The sequence below is a fragment of the Pieris napi genome, chromosome 3, assembly GCF_905475465.1.
Source record: "Pieris napi chromosome 3, ilPieNapi1.2, whole genome shotgun sequence".
Classification (NCBI taxonomy): domain Eukaryota; kingdom Metazoa; phylum Arthropoda; class Insecta; order Lepidoptera; family Pieridae; genus Pieris; species Pieris napi.
In genome coordinates this window covers 2,594,379-2,611,551 of record NC_062236.1, presented here as the reverse complement: position 1 = coordinate 2,611,551, position 17,173 = coordinate 2,594,379, and the positions used below count along the sequence as shown (strand labels likewise).

At 36.4% G+C, this 17,173-nt stretch overlaps 1 protein-coding gene across 5 annotated transcripts in view; it reads right to left on the bottom strand.

The window, feature by feature from the left end:
- Positions 1-1,835: 1,835 nt before the first annotated feature.
- The window catches only part of LOC125063340, a 78,486-nt gene continuing 63,148 nt past the window's right edge, over positions 1,836-17,173 (bottom strand). For 2 of the 5 annotated variants that reach the window (XM_047669745.1, XM_047669747.1), the window contains exons 2-5: positions 11,678-11,983; positions 7,254-7,556; positions 6,816-6,935; positions 1,836-6,359 (exon numbers count right to left, since the gene is read on the bottom strand). In XM_047669745.1, the coding sequence (XP_047525701.1) occupies positions 2,139-6,359; positions 6,816-6,935; positions 7,254-7,556; positions 11,678-11,920 (4,887 nt within the window). In that variant the 5' untranslated portion in view covers positions 11,921-11,983 and the 3' untranslated portion in view covers positions 1,836-2,138. Of the gene's footprint in view, positions 6,360-6,815; positions 6,936-7,253; positions 7,557-11,677; positions 12,586-17,173 lie in introns of those variants that run through there. The other 3 variants (XM_047669744.1, XM_047669748.1, XM_047669746.1) reach the window with 2 other exon arrangements.

The following is a 17,173-nucleotide window of genomic DNA, read 5'->3' as shown; positions in this document are numbered from 1 at the left end:
CGTGTTCTTATGGTTATAATTTCTAATAGCTAAATTAAATTCAAATTCAAATTCAAAAATCATTTATTCACGTAGGTAACACAATGTACACTTGTGATTCGTCATTAAAGAAATAAATATTAATGCTTCTAATTTTACATTTACTGCCAGTTCTCAAATCAAGGGCGTAGAACGGAAGAGAAGAACTGGCAATAAACTCTCCGCCACTCTTTTTAATCGCCATGTTTTTTTTTTTTTTACACAACGTTTGTAAGGAGCTGCAACCATTACACCATGTTCCACATGACATTTTAAGTAATTAATAATAAGAACATAAATAAAAACAAAGACTTGTCCCCTATCAGCAGGAGGCATGGTGAAATAGGAGCACGCACTTACATTCTCGTGGGAACAACACGCAAACACATAGTCGAAATAATTAACATCACCGCATACACGAATTCAAGTACGACCAGTCACCACAAGCAGCACCCGTTCACGAGTATGACGCATGGCCAGCCATCGGCCCCCTCGCCATATTTTAGGGAGAGAGACAACCCGACGCATGGACGCCGCCACAAGCAATGACATTTAAGCGAGCATGACGATCCTTGAAATGTGGACTTGGCTACATAAGAAAATAATAATAATACTGAAATAATTGGAAACCACATGGATCACGGTTTGTTCCCACTTTACATTAAAACAGTCGTGGATGTTGACGATCGCCCCAGAGTCTGGAAATGCAGCCGAGAGATTCAGTCGTGTTACCTATAATATATACTGGAGCAACTCATATCCAAGCACTAGGATCGTTTAAATATTCATTTATATTATAATAAGCCTTAGCAAGCAGTTTTACTTTAATGTACGATTTAAATTTATTTATTGACAACGCTTGTATCTCACTAGGGATTTTGTTGAAAAAACGTATACAATTGCATTGGAAAGAATTACTCGTTTTATGCAGCCTTCTGGTTGGTGCGCTAATTTTGTCTTTATTACGAGTACTATAATTATGGAAGCTACTATTCTTTTTAAAGATATCTATATTTTTCCGCACATACAAAATATTCTCATAAATGTATTGACTTGCCAGAGTCAAAATATGTAATTCCTTAAATTTGCTTCGGACCGACTCCCGTGGGGACAACCCACAGATCGCTCTTATAGCCCGCTTTTGCACTACAAATATCGATTTAATGTCAGCTGCATTACCCCACAAAATAACACCATATGACATTATACTATGAAAATAGCTGAAATAAACAAGCTTTGCTGTGTTCTCATCCGTAAGATCGCGTATCTTTTTAACTGCGAACGCTGCGGAACTTAGCCTATTCGAAAGACCTTCTATGTGTCGGCCCCACTGGAGTTTACTATCTAAAGTAATTCCCAAGAACACCGCATTATCAACAAAGTCTATTTCCTCGTCTTTAATTATTATTTGAGAATGACTACTTTTTACATTTGTAGTTACAAATTTAACACATTTTGTCTTCTTTTCGTTTAACTTAAGATTATTTGTATTAAACCAGTGAACTACACTGGAGATGGCACTGTTTACGTTATCAAGTGATGGATTTTGTCGTTTCACTTTAAATAAAAGCGAAGTGTCATCAGCAAACAGTACTATCTCGTGAAGCTCCTTTACAAGAAATGGCAGGTCATTTATATAGACAAGGAATAAGAAGGGACCAAGTATGGAGCCCTGCGGTACTCCCATAGTAACAGAGGATCCCTGTGATATAGCTCCATTTACATTTACCTTTTGAATTCTATATATATATATAATATATATATATATATATATAATTCTATATATTAAGACAAGGATATGATAAAATGAAAATATATTTTTATAAGCAAGTCATTTATTTGTAAGTAGATAAGACATCTAACGTATAAAAATAAGCTATAAAAATTTACGTAGGTATAATAAGTACATATCTTCTACAATAAAATTCGTATATTACATTCATTGAGATTACATTTCAAGCTACACTTAAATACATTCCTACCGCATATGGATTTTATTCTCACGTGAGATCAGTCGCATCTTATTTAATTATTATTTACACCTACGTCTAAAATAATCGGTGGAGTTCCGTATTAAAATTAAGATCAATAGATACATTATTTAAATTCATAGATCATTGCTATGAACGTGGTTTAAATCTTGACATGTAAAAGTCACAATCTGGGCAATACGTGGCTGGAGGAATAAGAGTTTTCTTTCGACACAAATTGCATACAGTTTTCTGACCATTAGACAACGTATTCGTTTGAGTTTCCGAATAGTTTCCATTCATCTGATGTGGTATCGGTGAATCAGTACCACCTTTTGTACCTGGCTCAAAAGAGACTGATTTCTTTTGCATCTGTTTAGGTGGTGCCAAATGTTGATATGGATTATAATTTTGATACCCATTCTGATGGTATTGACTGATCTCATTGCCATTTTCTCGGGGACCACAATTTCTTGGATCGACGCGTGTTTGATTTGAGTTAGCGTCGTAGTAATTATTGGGCATTTTCTGGTAAGAGTTTCCATTGTAGTTCTCAACTAGCACTTCACCATGAGGGGGAGGAACTCTTTGATACGGTGAAGCATTGTAATGATTTGTATTACTACCTTGATGTCGACTAGAATAATCGTTATGAGCGTAACTTGTCGGTGGGTTATGATAGCTCTGATAAGCTGGTGAATTTGTAGGTACGCTTTGATATGAGGAACTATTATTTTGTACGATTTGAGGAAACTGACGGTTTTGACCATAGTTGGCAGGAGGTGTAGGCGTTGTCGAAGGTTGTGGGTTACGATGATAATAGGTATTATTTGACTGATTTGCTGGGTGCACTTGATTCGGAGGATGTGGATATGTGTTGGGAACTGATCGTTGGATATTCTGTACTTGTTTTGTCATGTAAGGCTGATTATGAACGATAGGTGTGAGACGGTTAGCAGGGTTATGACTGTAGTTCGGTGGGCTCGTGTTGTGACTCGGATATACTGATGGTGGTTGCGTATATGGTATGGGGTTGCTGGCATTTTGAGAATTAGCAGGTAATGCTTGATATATCTGATTATTGTTTTGAACAGTCTGATTTTGTACACACGAAGTGTTCTTTTGTGCAGCAAGTTGTTGTTGCGAACGCGTTTGAGATTGGTAGTTCGGGTAAGAGTTTTGATTTCTAAAGTATTCGTTGGCTTCATTCGGCGTATATGAGGTTTGTGATAAAGATGAAATAGTCGACCGTGAAGACTGGCTATCGAAAGACTCTTGTCTATGAAGTGAATGTTTTTCTGTTTGTAGTGGGACAGTTGTCATTTCTGGTTTGTTCATAGCCGATTTGAGAACTCTTTCTAATATGGGATTCGGTATATAGCTATCGTCTTCCTGATCTTCAGCTGTCGCCACTAAAATGACTTGATCGCAAAACGATACTGATTTCTTTTTCGGCTTTGATCGGTCTCCAGTATTAGTGGTGTTGTTTGTTTTTCCTAAATTGTATTCTTCGTCATTTTGCTTTTGTTCGGTAGATGATGAAGAGGTACGACGGTTATAATGTCCATTACTTGATTGGATTGAGCAATTAATAACATCTCTATTTGAACCCATATTAAGGTACCCGACATGGGATCTTTCATTATCTAGGGGAGATATAGGGGAACTTTGAAGATTAGGTTCAAACCTAGAAGCGATACTTCTAACACTTGAGTTATTTTCTGCTGGTTTATTTAAAAAGTTTTCTCCTGGTGAGGAAAGTTGACCCTCTATTGATCCGGATCGCTTTAGTTTTATAGCAGCCTGTTTGGCTTGCAGTTCTTTGAGCCAAGTATCCCCGGAACTGCCGATTGTTTCAAATTGGTTCTTAGCGAGGTTATTTTCATTCCTCAAAATTTGACTTCTTTTTTCCTGAAGTTGTGCTAGGAGTGACCCTTTTGGCACATCGTTATGTTCATCATTTATCTTTTGAATAAAGTTCAGATCCATGTTACAATTTTGGTTAATATTGTGAAGCTCTTCTTGTAATGGAGTTAAATCTATAGGTGGAGGTGGCGGTGGGAATTCTTCACTCGGTTGTCTGGAGTGATTTACAGAATTTATTGGGCTCGGATATGGTGGCAGATCCAACATGTGCGGCGACCTTCTTATGTTTTGAGGAAGAGGGCAATCTACCACGTCAATACCATTGTCGAATGATCTGGTGAGATTCTGTATAGTTTGATGGGAAGGCAAAATATCTAATATTTTCGTCAGATCTCTCCTTACTGGACTTTGCTCTTGATGAACCATTGCTTGAGTTACAACAGTCTGAAAATTTTGTGATGTATTTGGAGAGTCATCTAAAGTGCAGTTGTAGTGGTTCGTTGGTTGTTCATCATATGAGGGCACAAATGGCAATGACTGCGGCTCTTCACCGTATTGCTCCGAAAAGCCTCCGTCTTCATCGTTATCATTAGTATAATTATATACTCCTTGCGAAGGAGGAGGCAATGGCTGTTGTGGACGGTTCTGTATGCCGTGCTCTGAGACTTCTGACTCAAACTTAGGCCCGCTAAGCTGGGAAGTAGTTCGCAGTGGTGGAGGAGGAGGAACTTTAGCAGCGGTCAACATTTTACCCGCACTTCCATGAAAACTTTTCCTCATTAGTTTACTTCTTTCAAGATTCGGATTAGTCCCACTTGCTGCAGAATACTCCAGATGTCCTTCTGATAAATAGCCGCTTAAATTATTTTTGTCCTCCGTCTTTTTTCTTCCTACATCACCGTCATCAACGGACCCAACTCGCTTTTCTTTGCTAGTTTCTTCTTTCTTAACATCGGCACCCTCAGTTAAGTCGGGCATGGATCTGTTTTTCCTTCTTATAAGACCACCCATTAACTTTCTCCGTATTTTGTGTTGCTTTTTGTTCGATTTCTTATCTTCCACGGGTTCATCTTTTTTATCGACAGCAACAGTTATTTCTTTCCTAGCACGGCCACGGTCTTCACTTCGAGATCTTTTGTCTCTACTTTTTTCCTCTTCACGAGATTTGTGTCTAGGCGGTCGTTCCCGTGGTGAATTTTCAATGTCATCTTCTATAGCTTTTGACTTTTTTGAAGATCCCTTTTTCTTGGGTAGAGTAGCATAAATTTCAATTGTCGTAGGGGCACTTTCAAGACCTCCTTTTGTGTTTCGAACAGGAGCCATTTGTGGGATTTCGGTCTGTCTGATGAAACCAGCCATTCGTCTTTGAAGACTCCTTGCTCGCATTACACAAGTGTTATGCTTCATTCTTGCGAATGTCATAGTATGCGGATTATTGTAAGGAGCATCCATAGCTGCACAAACTTTTGTGGCAGCTGCATCGCATAATACTAACGCAGTCTCATAGTCAGCGGCGTCTTCTGCATGACGAGACTTCTCTAGTAACCGATCAGCTTCCATGCACAACGCTTCGCAATCTCCCCTTGTTATGAGTTCAGGAATTTGTGCAAGTTGTAAATTGTGTCGAAGGCCTTGTTGCAACGGAAGACTGTCTGTCGAAGACAAAGAATATGAGTCGTATCCTGCATCACAAGACCCACCGCTAGATAATTCACCTTTACGTGTAGGACTACTGGGTATACTGCCAGGTCCTCTGCCTCGAGGATACATATATGGGCTTTCAATAGTGGAAGACGATGCGGAGGAAGCACTGTTTCTGTCGCCACTCCAATTTCCAGAGTCTCTTCTCGCCCGCGGTCTTTCTTGGGTGTCAGAAGCTGAGCTGGTGCTAAGACTTCGTGCCAATTGTGCACGTCTACTAGCATGTACTTCTAACATATTTTCAACCGCTTTTCTGCTAACATAATCACTGTCATTATCTGGTCCCGGAGTCATCGCCCGCCTAGCGAACCCAGTTGTAGACTTTTCGGGAGCTGGAGTGACGGCCCTTCGAGGTTCCGGCGCTGGGAATGGAACAACGTCTTTGGGAGCGTGACGTGTATCGCACGGTGTTCCATCAACTGCCGCGTACAAGAGTAGAAGCGGTTGGAACCTTGCACGTTTACATTTTTCGACAACCTGAGACCATTCGGGCCCGATTTCTTTAACGTCAGCGTCGTCAAAGTATATCCAGAGCTTGAGTTTGCTATGGAAAAAGAAAGTTGAATAGTGTTTTCCGTAGTACGTGACGAGTCCGACGAGGCGATGCGTCGCTCGGGCGGCCCAGGCGCGGTCAACACAAGAGTGAAAGGCGTCTGTCGGTCTTAGTTCAGTACCGAGAGCTGAATAAACCGCAGCTACGTGTTCGGCTGATGGTCGTTCAGAGTCCCAAACCATGCCAATGGAAACCACCTCTGGCCGATTCATTAAAGTTCTGCAGATTTGAATCTTTGCACCGCAAGCGTTCTGAAAAATAATGAAACAGTAAATTAATTGCTAAGTCAACATTTTGTATTACTAAGACCTATCATAGTTATATAAAACCCATTCAGTTATTTTCATTGATCCTTATAAAATTATAAACTACTAGCTGATCCGGCAAACGTCGTTTTGCCATATATATCATTTATAATAAAAATAGGGATTGATCGTAGAGGGATGAAAATTAGGGGTTGTATGTATTTTTAATGCTGTATCATAAAAAAATTAAACCATAAAAATTTATCTAAAAATTAAAAAAAAAATATTAGGGGTATACCCTTAACATTTAGGGGGATGAAAAATAGATGTTGTCCGATTCTCAGACATACCCAATATGCACACAAAATTTCATGAGAATCGGTCGAGCCGTTTCGGTGGAGTTTAACCACAAACACCGCGACACGAGAATTTTATATATTAGATTAAAACTTATACACTTACAGGACAGTCTCGTATGTCACCCATGCCTCCAGCCTTCTTCAACAAAAGACCGAAGCTGTCGCCATGTTCGCCAAGCGCCGCCTGCGCTGTTAGGGCGGTGGCAGATACGTAGTGGACCATCTGGAATTAAAAATAAAATTTTGAGTTCAGTCATATTACCTATATTTTACTTCAAACCTTAATGAATACAGTGACACGGTGTATAGTCCGTAGAACGGCTTTACTATGGAGTTGGTACTATATAATTTTTTTGTGAAATATAGATTTCACAAAAAGTAAGTTGTAAGTTTATTGCCAGTTCTTCTCTTCCGTTCTACGCCCTTGATTTGAGAACTGGCAGTAAATGTAAAATTAGAAGCATTCAGTGTCATAAGTATACATTGTGTTACCTTTATGAATAAATGATTTATAAATTGTATATGTATAAATAAAACATACCTGCGTAAAGGGTAAAGGTTCTGACGTCGCTTGACAAGCTCCACACACAGATTGTTCGACGAGCATCATAGCGAACTTTCTATGCGGCACGCAGTGTGGTGCTCTACAGGCGTCATCGTCCCTTTTGTCGCCCGTACCAGCGGCCACGTGTGCATGGACTCTTAGGAGCAGATGTTCGAAACACTCGCTGGCGTCTGCCATGCAGCCAAGCTGGAACCTGGCTCCCCCGCCGCCCAAAGCACGCCGTAGGCTGTCCGCTGCTGGAGCCCGCTCTGCTGACCATTGTAGTTGCGCAAATAATTCCTGCAAAAATGGAGAAATCGGTTAAAATCTGAAAGAAAATTGAAAAAACTAAAAAACGCACCCGCACGAAGGCTTTTTTTAAAATCAAATTATATTTTTTATCATTATACTAGAGTCTAGTACCTATATGTAAAAAAAAAAATATAACATAAAATATAATAACTAAAATATCTAATCCTTAGTTCCTTAGGCAAGGTTCAGAAGGTACTGGCAGCGTTCCCCCTTTGAATAGCTAGATTAATTCTTTGTTCTACCTAGGTAGCTGCCAGCTCTTCGGTCTTCCGTGATGTCGACTAACCTATTTGCTTAAAAGCCTTATAGCGCTAGGACCCCACGGATCAAGGGTCTTGACACCGAATAGGACAAAATCATATTAGGACCCTACGGATTACGAAATAAAGAATTTTCTTAAATTTAAAAAATTCAGATATATTTATAGTATGTCCAGTAACTAGACATACTATAAATACCTGAATTTTCGACATTTTAACAGACTATAATACATGACCTAGAATAAAATGTAACATGAAGGTGTCATTCAAACTTAGGCCTACAACGCACTAGCGGCTGGCCGCAATGCGGTGTGCCGCTGCGGCGGGCCGCGGTATATACGGTCCGCCGTAGCGGCCTGCCGTATTCCGGCTAACCGTCCCTATTGCGGTCCTATTGCGGTCTGCCGCAATCGTCACTCGTCAGTGCTTCTTGAAATATTACAAATTCAAATTTAATGACGTGGAATAAGTGATACATGTATCTTATGTTCCATAATAAACATATTTTATTTTTTTATTTTTTACTCTTTTAAAATAGGTTTACAATATTTTGTTTACATTTGTTAAATAATTATATGTGATGACGTAGGTAGGACGGCTAACCGCGCCGAGTGCGTGGAGGGGACGCGGCGCGCCGCATCATTCAACCGGTGCGGCTCGCCGGAGCTCCAGATCAACCGGAGCGGTTGACGGTTGACCGCAAGTCAGTGCGTTGTTATCGTGCGGTTTCATATAATAATCGATGTGCGGCCCGCCGCAGCGGCACACCGCATTGCGGCCAGCCGCTAGTGCGTTGTAGGTCTTAGGCAACTTCGCAACAAATTCCAAAAGCTTTCGAAATAATTTAAAAGCAAGATTTGAAGTTACATTTTATCAACACGTTCTGAATATAATATGTTACATATTATTAAAATGCTTAGCTCACGCTTAGAACTAGATATCAATCTATTTCAATACGTGGTAATTTATACTTTATAACTAGGTACTCTGGCTAATGCACAACTCGTGCCAGAGCCATAAATAAAAAAATAAAAAACTAGGTACTCGTAAGGTGAATGTCAAAAATAGCATTACGTTATTGAAATTTGAAAAATCTATCAAGCCATTTCACGTGATTTACGCCTACTAATAAAAAATCCCGAATTGTAAAACGAATTAACAAATTATAGTAAACATTAAATTGAGTTCAATATGAACATAAAGCAAAGAACGATAGGTCACAGATATGCGTTCTCTGACCCGATAGCATTTTGTTTTTTATCACGAGTAATCACAATTTAATACAATCACTTCTCGATTCTCCGTAGCCTTTCTCTTTGCTATAAACCATTGTAAGTATAATTGTACAATCGATTAATATAGTCATAGTATCGTCGTAGTTTAATATAGTAGCAGTTTATTATTATTATTGCCAACTTATTTGATTATCCGATTTCTGACTCAAAATACATCCTTATTTAGGCAATAACATAATCACTTTCGCAATAATTTATGATTTGAAATTTTGAAAATCATCATATATTTAAAGTTCCCCTCGTTCTCTGTAAGGCTATAAACTCAAGACTATCGAACAGATGTTTAAACAATTTCCACTATACCTGAGGAAGGGTTACGTGTATAGTTTTATGTATGTATTAACAATATCTATAGCGCTGAGTCATCTGTCACCTACATACCCAATTTCACACAACACAGCTGAATTAGGTATTACTTAGTTAAAAGTAGATATTTAATTATTTTTATTGACTATTCCAATTCTTTCGTAAATGTTTTTTGTTACAATGTCCATATTTAGTATATGTAATTGTTTTTTTGTTATAAACAATTAATGTAAGCTGTGGGATTACGAAATAAATAAATTAAAAACCTGAAATATAATAATTATTGTTTGTTGTGCAAAAAGTCTACGCAAAACACACGAAATTCACGCGTGCAAAGCTGCGGGCGGAAACTCATTAAATAATATACTGGTAAGGCTTTTAAAATAACGTTTTGATTGATCAAATTATAATAATCTTTATGCTAAGTATAAGATGCCGATATAAGGCGGATGCGGCGTGCATCGTGTTTTCCGCTATTGCGTCCACTCGGCCATATTAAACACAATAAACAAAATCAAAATAGAATAATAATCATATCGAAGTATAGATATATAAAAAAGCAAGATGTATTGGACGAATTTAAATTAATTAATAATATTTTTTTTTTTTTGAGAATTAATAATAATAATTTATTGTAGGGATAGATAACAAACATCGTGTCAAGTGTCAACTGTCTATCCGGAGCTGTGACTTCCCAGTTACATATTAACTGTATTTTATTTTACATATAATATAGTAGATTTTTCAAATCGTCATAGGTTAATACTTGCTCTATATCTGCTGAAATTGCTAGGCGTTTGGATATTCTTATGCGCAGTTGAAATATTTCTTAACAGACCCTTACTGAATTTTTTTTTTTAATTTTCGCCCATGGCGCACGCTGTAGTCTTTCGACCATACCGCCTAGTCTTTCGTAGAATTTTTCCTTTATTTATATATTAGATTTATTTGTCTCCCTTACTGCCATTATAAAGTACAAAGATAATAGAATTTTCGAACAACCTAAATTCTCTAATGCATTAAAATTATACCAACCTTATCAAATTCAGCGTCTTTAACCTTCTGCTAACAATTTCATAAAACAATATATGAACAGTGAACACCCTGGTAGTATGTAGTTTCTTTATATATTCATATTTAAAACACATAAATGTCTAATAAATTCAACACCCGTCCGAGTCAAATTTTATATCCAAGAACAATAGATCATTCAAAGCACGCAACGCGCCATCGACTCTCAAATCCTACGAATACAATTGTCTTATTTTACTTTTCAAACGCTTAATGCTCTTTTAGGGTCAAAACGACTACTGAATGCCAACTCTAATGAGTAACTGTTTGAAGATTTATGTGTGCGATTTATTCTCTTTACACAAAATTTTAAAGCATTTTATCATAGCCCTTAGAAGTCTTTAAGATATGAAGACGGGTTTAACAAATGTGAAAATTAAACGAACCATGAAAATGGTTTACTTTAAGCGTTTAAAGGGGTAATATATTTTGTGCAGTTATTCTGGCGTTCTTTAAAGAATTTTACATAATTAACTGTATAATTAAGTAATTTACGATTAAATGAATACTAGTAAATCATTAATATTTATCCTAACAACATTAATGTATATATGTAACGAATTGTAATTACGCAATCGTGATTCTTACTAATTAAGTATGGGAAGTCACGGAGTTTTTAGAATTGCATTAAAATAGGCTGTTTAAATGCTAACTGATTTTCTACCAGTAAGTGGTGGTATATATTTTCTTTAGCTAATTCCCAGACTATAGTGTCAGAGGAATTAAGTAACTTATCTCCGTATTAACATAAGTAAAATAGCATTTGTAACTAATATGATTAGGTCATTTCTGTTACCGACCTTTTTGTAATAACGCCAAACTTTAGAAAGATGTCTCATAATCTATTTTCAACATTATTTTGTTTTAAGTTCGTGCCTGTTGCTTTCGTTCCAGCATTTAAATCTGAATCTGTTTTCATCTATTTCTGTATATAAATTACATATCAAACACGCAATATACATCAAATAACACAACTCAACTTGAAAATGAAAGGGTCAAATTTTTGGGGATACATATATACTAAAGGAAAACCTTTGTTTTGATTTGAAATGTTTTGAAAGTTTTGAAATGAAATGTAAATTAAATTAAATTTTACGATATTTCAGTTGAGGTATAAAGATACCTAGACTAAAGAGTCTAAGTTTTAAATATTAGTATAGATATTAATAAAACTTACACGAAACAACGCCAAGGTAGTTTGGTTCAAAGGAGTCTCAGGTGCGTCTCGCTTGTTAGCGGTAGGCGGACGAGATCGCGGCAGCGTATTATGCCTCACTCCAGCCAACGATCCCGATAGAAGCAAATCCTTTGGCGGCAAGAGCTCTCTATCTTTAAGCCCTTCGATCTTCTGCTTCTGAATCGCCGTTCCACTCTTCCCTCCATCGCTCGTCTCCTTACGTTTATAGCGAAACTTAATCATTTCTATGTAGTCCGCATCGCTCGCACTAATACCCACAATTTAATTTAATTTCTGAACACATCACTGCAAGACCAAGACAATGCGCTATACATATGTACTCGATAATATCCGCAACGCTAATGGCAATTTGTAAACTAACCGCGTACTGGCTTTTCATTGGAATTTTATTCAACTGAACCTATATCTAAAGGCGGGAAGACACCAGTTGTCAGCAGGTAGGCGACAGGTGTTTGAAAGTTGGAAGCTATCGAACAACTGTCGGGTTGCGTCACTCCAAATGGGTTCTGTCACATTAACAAATAACTTGTAATTAGTTTAATGTAACACGAATTAACTTAAACAACGCGAGGCTTTCGTGTGACGTCTAAGTTGAAACTAACGCGCGGGCGTAAAACCTTCCAGGTAGAGCCGCTTTTTTATAATCTATTGTTAACTTATCTCACGTGGGCATTTTCTCTTTCCTACTTATGGTGCGTATATGTTGCTATCCCGTTCGTTTATGGGCCTACGGCGCTTTGTTTATTTCTATGTAACTAGAAAATAAACCACGTCGTGCCGTAAAGCTTTTGGAGGCTTTGTTTGAGAACACGTGCGTCGAACGTGTAGCACTGATAATTTTGGTAGAGAATCGGCAACTTTTAGCACCTCAAATGGAAATATCATGTTTTTGTTGTTCGAGTTAATAATATGTATTTGTTTTTAATTTTGACTTGACGTACCGAAAAGTAACTTTAATTCGTTCGTAACCAAATTTGCTATTTATATTTTTGTTTAATACTACAATGTTAAACAAAAATAATTTTGTTTAATACTATAATGTATTCTTTATACAGTCCTAAGTCTTTTGTTATTAGATAACTTTTGTTACTTTAAAAAAACTTATAATAGGAGACCACACTCTATAGAAATATTCTACATGACTCACAAAGGAAGAACAAAAATTAATATGAGATAAACAAATCACTTGTCAAATTAATAGGAGTAAAAAGGTGTTATAAAATATTGCTATACACATCGGAAAGGCATAAAACACTTAATATTAATAACAGATGTGATGGGATAACTCGATCACCATTCCGTAACGGTGAGTCAGTGTGAAAGTATGCGGTACAGACTCCTTTATAAACGTATCACATTTTTTTAAGACTGGTCTTCGGGTCTACTTTTACACCCCTACCTTGAAGATATCTACAGATCTAGGTAGAACTTGTTTTTCCAGTCATCCAAGAATTTTTATTAATGAACATTGTTTTAAAGTTGTTATTGTCTGTTATTTGCAGATACAATTTATTTTGTCTTATTTTTAATAACACGTAATATATGTGGAATATACTACTAATACTTTTAATTTTATTTACTATACACTTTTACATAAGACTTCATTACTTACACTACTAATTTTTACTAATTTTTATTTTTTTTCTACTATTAGTATTTTTACATTCGTTTTCTTTTTTGTAAACTAGCTGCTGTGGTCTCTGGCAGAATAACCAGAGCTGTGGAAACTGCTCCTCAGCATAATGCTGATCTAGGCCAATTGGCCCACAACCACAACACACACGCATTACACACTTAAAACCTTGTTCTTCAAGGGACAATGGAAAAAAATAATTTGTTATCTCTAATTTTTTTTCTTTGATTATTGTTATTATGTGTGTGTGTTTTTGTTAGTAATAAATGTTATGTCTATGTCTATGAATAAGCAAAACATTTTTATCATTAAAAATATTTTTATAGCATAGAATTATTAGTTTAATATTATTTCAATAGTATCAATTGACCAAGGCACAAATTCATATTATTCAAAAATGACATATAGGCTTATGTAAGCGTATGCGCAATTGTTTACGTAACTTTCGTAAAGAAAGCATTTTATGTAAATAACGTGTCTAAACGCTAAACGTCGTTTGCGGAAGCGTATGTAACTTAAAATGTTTTTTTTAAATTACTTCTTATCGTAATGGGAAATCGTTAAGCGTGATTCACGTTAACCTAGAACCGTATTAGGTGGCTTTGCATCTGCATAGTTTGGACTTCTACGCCCACAAAACATAATGTCATAGATAAGGGAAATTTATAATGAACATCGAATTGAGAATTGACAATACATTGAATTAATAAATTATAACATATTGTGTTGCTCAAATGTATTTTTATTAAGGCTTTATTAAAAATATAATAATTGTTAAGTTTACATTTCTTTATTAACTTTATTTATTACTTCGGTGCAAGTATACAGAAATATAAAAAATATAAAAGTGGCATTACAACCTCTTTAGGTCTGGGCCTCAGATTTCTGAATGTGTTTCACGATCATTTTTCAATTTAATAGGCAAGGAGGTGATCAGCCTCCTGTGCCTGACACATGCTGTCGACTTTTTGGGTCTAAGACATGTCGATTTCCTCACGATGTCTTACTTCACCGTTCGAGCGAATGTTAAATGCGCGCATAGAAAGAAAGTCCATTGGTGCACAGCCGGGGATCGAACCTATGACCTCAGCGATGAGACTCGCACACTGAAGCCACTAGGCCAACACTGCTCTACAGAAATATAGTTCACTTAAAATAATTGAATAAAAAGGAGAGCAACTGCCCTTATCGCTTTCGAGCGATCTCATCCAGGCAACCACTGTGAGAAAAAAATTCAAAGGCGAGCGCAAGAAGTGCAAAACTACATAAAAAGGCAAAACTACATAAAAAGGCAAAACAAATGGAACAAAGCAAAGCAATTTAGACATATGTAAAAAGTGAAAGGGACAATAATAAAAAGGACACATGAATCACGATAATTTCAGATCAGTTAATACGAATGTTATGGATACGATGTAGACAGGTAATGCTTGTACAGTAGAGATTTAAGAGATAGAGAAGGAGCTAAGCAGATAGGGACGTTAGTGTAAGTTCTAAAAAAATATGGTTGGTTATATTTGTGTTCTTGTATTTGTATGGCCTTAAAGCCTCCCTATTTTCCAATAATACTTAGAATAGTGCAATAATTAATTCTTATGGTTTAGCTTGTGTAATGAAAACTTATGTGGACTAACAATGTTAACAGGTAGTTAAAAATTTCCGCTGTATATAACACGATCATTTTCTATTGATACATCCGTGGTACTAACATGATTCCAAAGCATAAAGGTAAAACAACACCACAATATCAATGAAATGACGATCGTGAGATAATTCTCACCGTCTATGATCCAGTTACTATGAGAAATATATTCAATTACATTTAACTTCACAGATAATTAACACGATTTTATACGTAACGATCTGTCAATTTGCGACAATGAGGAAATTTGTGATCTATTCGAATTTAGATGTAACATTTATTAGTCTTAATAAATGTTAAAAGAACGCAGTGTTGGCCTAGTGGCTTCAGCGTTCGTCTCTCATTCTTGAGGTCGTAGTTTCGATCCCCGGCTGTGTACCAATGGACTTTCTAAGAGCGCATTTAACATTCGCTCGAAATCTGAAGGAAAATATATTCTGAAGAAACCGGATTAGACCCAAAAAGTCGACGGCTTGTGTCAAGAACAGAAGGCTGAACCCCATGGGGTTCAAGTGCACAGGCGCTAATTAATGATTTAAGTTGGCGCCTGGTAGATAGTACCGGTGACACCAAAACTGGTGCTTTCCTTGCTCAACGAATAAGTATCGCAATACAGCGAGGAAATGCTGCCAGCATTTAAGGTATACTGCCATAAGGACCAAAGTTTTTAAATTTATTTATATTTTCTATTTTAATCAATTATTATTATTACTGTAGCTGAAGAATTTTATAAGTGTGTTATTTATTAATATTTAAAATTAATTTCAAATAGTATCTTTTAATGCATAATTGTCTAATATAATGTTTAGTAAAATATACCACCCCAAGTTCAAAAGATGATTCTCATACATTTCCTTAATATGTACCTATATACAATTTTCCTTATAAAGCAATGTAGAAGGTTGTAGCTTTCGACTCAAGCTTCGTCATCACTTCTCAGAAGTCCCAAGGCGGATTCAGTCCGCATACGTTAGCCGTTACAAAATACGGGTTTTCTCATACAGTTAACATATTACTAACATCCCATTAAGTAATTTCGTCCATTGATTTGCTGAGATGCGAATTTCAAACGAAATCCCCTTAAAGACCAATAATATTTATTATATTTTAATTTTATATTTCTCACAAACAACAGACATGTTAAAATGAGAGACAATCAGAATGAAAATATGTTATAGAAAGGATATGTAAATTATTTACTTTATTTATTTATTCCCATAATATATAAAATCATCCATAAAAAAATCAGGTTATATAAGTTATTAGGCAACGGGCGGCCCTATTGCTAACAAGCCATTTCTTCCAGGATATGTAAAAGGATAAGAAAATGTAAATTAACAATTAATTTAACTTCTTTTCTGACGTTCATAAGTGTACTTATTTACCTATATGAATAAAGATATTTTGAGTTTGAGTATGGCACGTCAACTTAAGGTGGCGCAGCGTTCACCAGATCCATGCAACTTTCTTACAATCGAACAGCCCGAATTATCGCAGCACACAACTCAGGAAGGGACTCAAGAATATACATAAATACATAATTACGTAGGAATAAAGAATATAATGTCAATAGCAAATAATTAACACAGAAAGGTTTCTAAAACGACGGTGAAAGAGACCTTTCTCTCTTTCATATGGAGTTGCTGAAAATTTTCACCGAGTCATTAATTTAAGTTAATCACTTGCCGTTCTATAGAAGGATGTACGATTATCATACAAATTCTCGTAATTGGCTATTCCGATGCATTGTTATATTCAAACAATTGGTTATAACGTCTACACGCATTGAATTCATAGAATTGTTGTTGCAATAATTTTACGCCGAAATTGATGGCTAAAGTAATAAAACGTTATCATGTGTGCTGGTAACTGGCAACACAATATTATAGCAATACTCCTATAGGCAGAAAAATTGTACACAGATAGGTAGAGACAAAAATTCGAATACGATTGGGGTGTGTGTATTTTTTTTTTTTTTTTTTTTATAGACAATTCACACCAATTGACCTAATCCCATGCTAAGCTGGTGAAGCTTGTGTTATGGGTACTAGGCAACGGATATACATACATATTATAGATAGATAGACATATAAATACATATAAATACATATTTAAACACCCAAGACCTAAGCACAACACCAAATGCTCATCACATCGATGTTCGTCTCAGCCGGGGATCGAACCCAGGACCCATGGATTC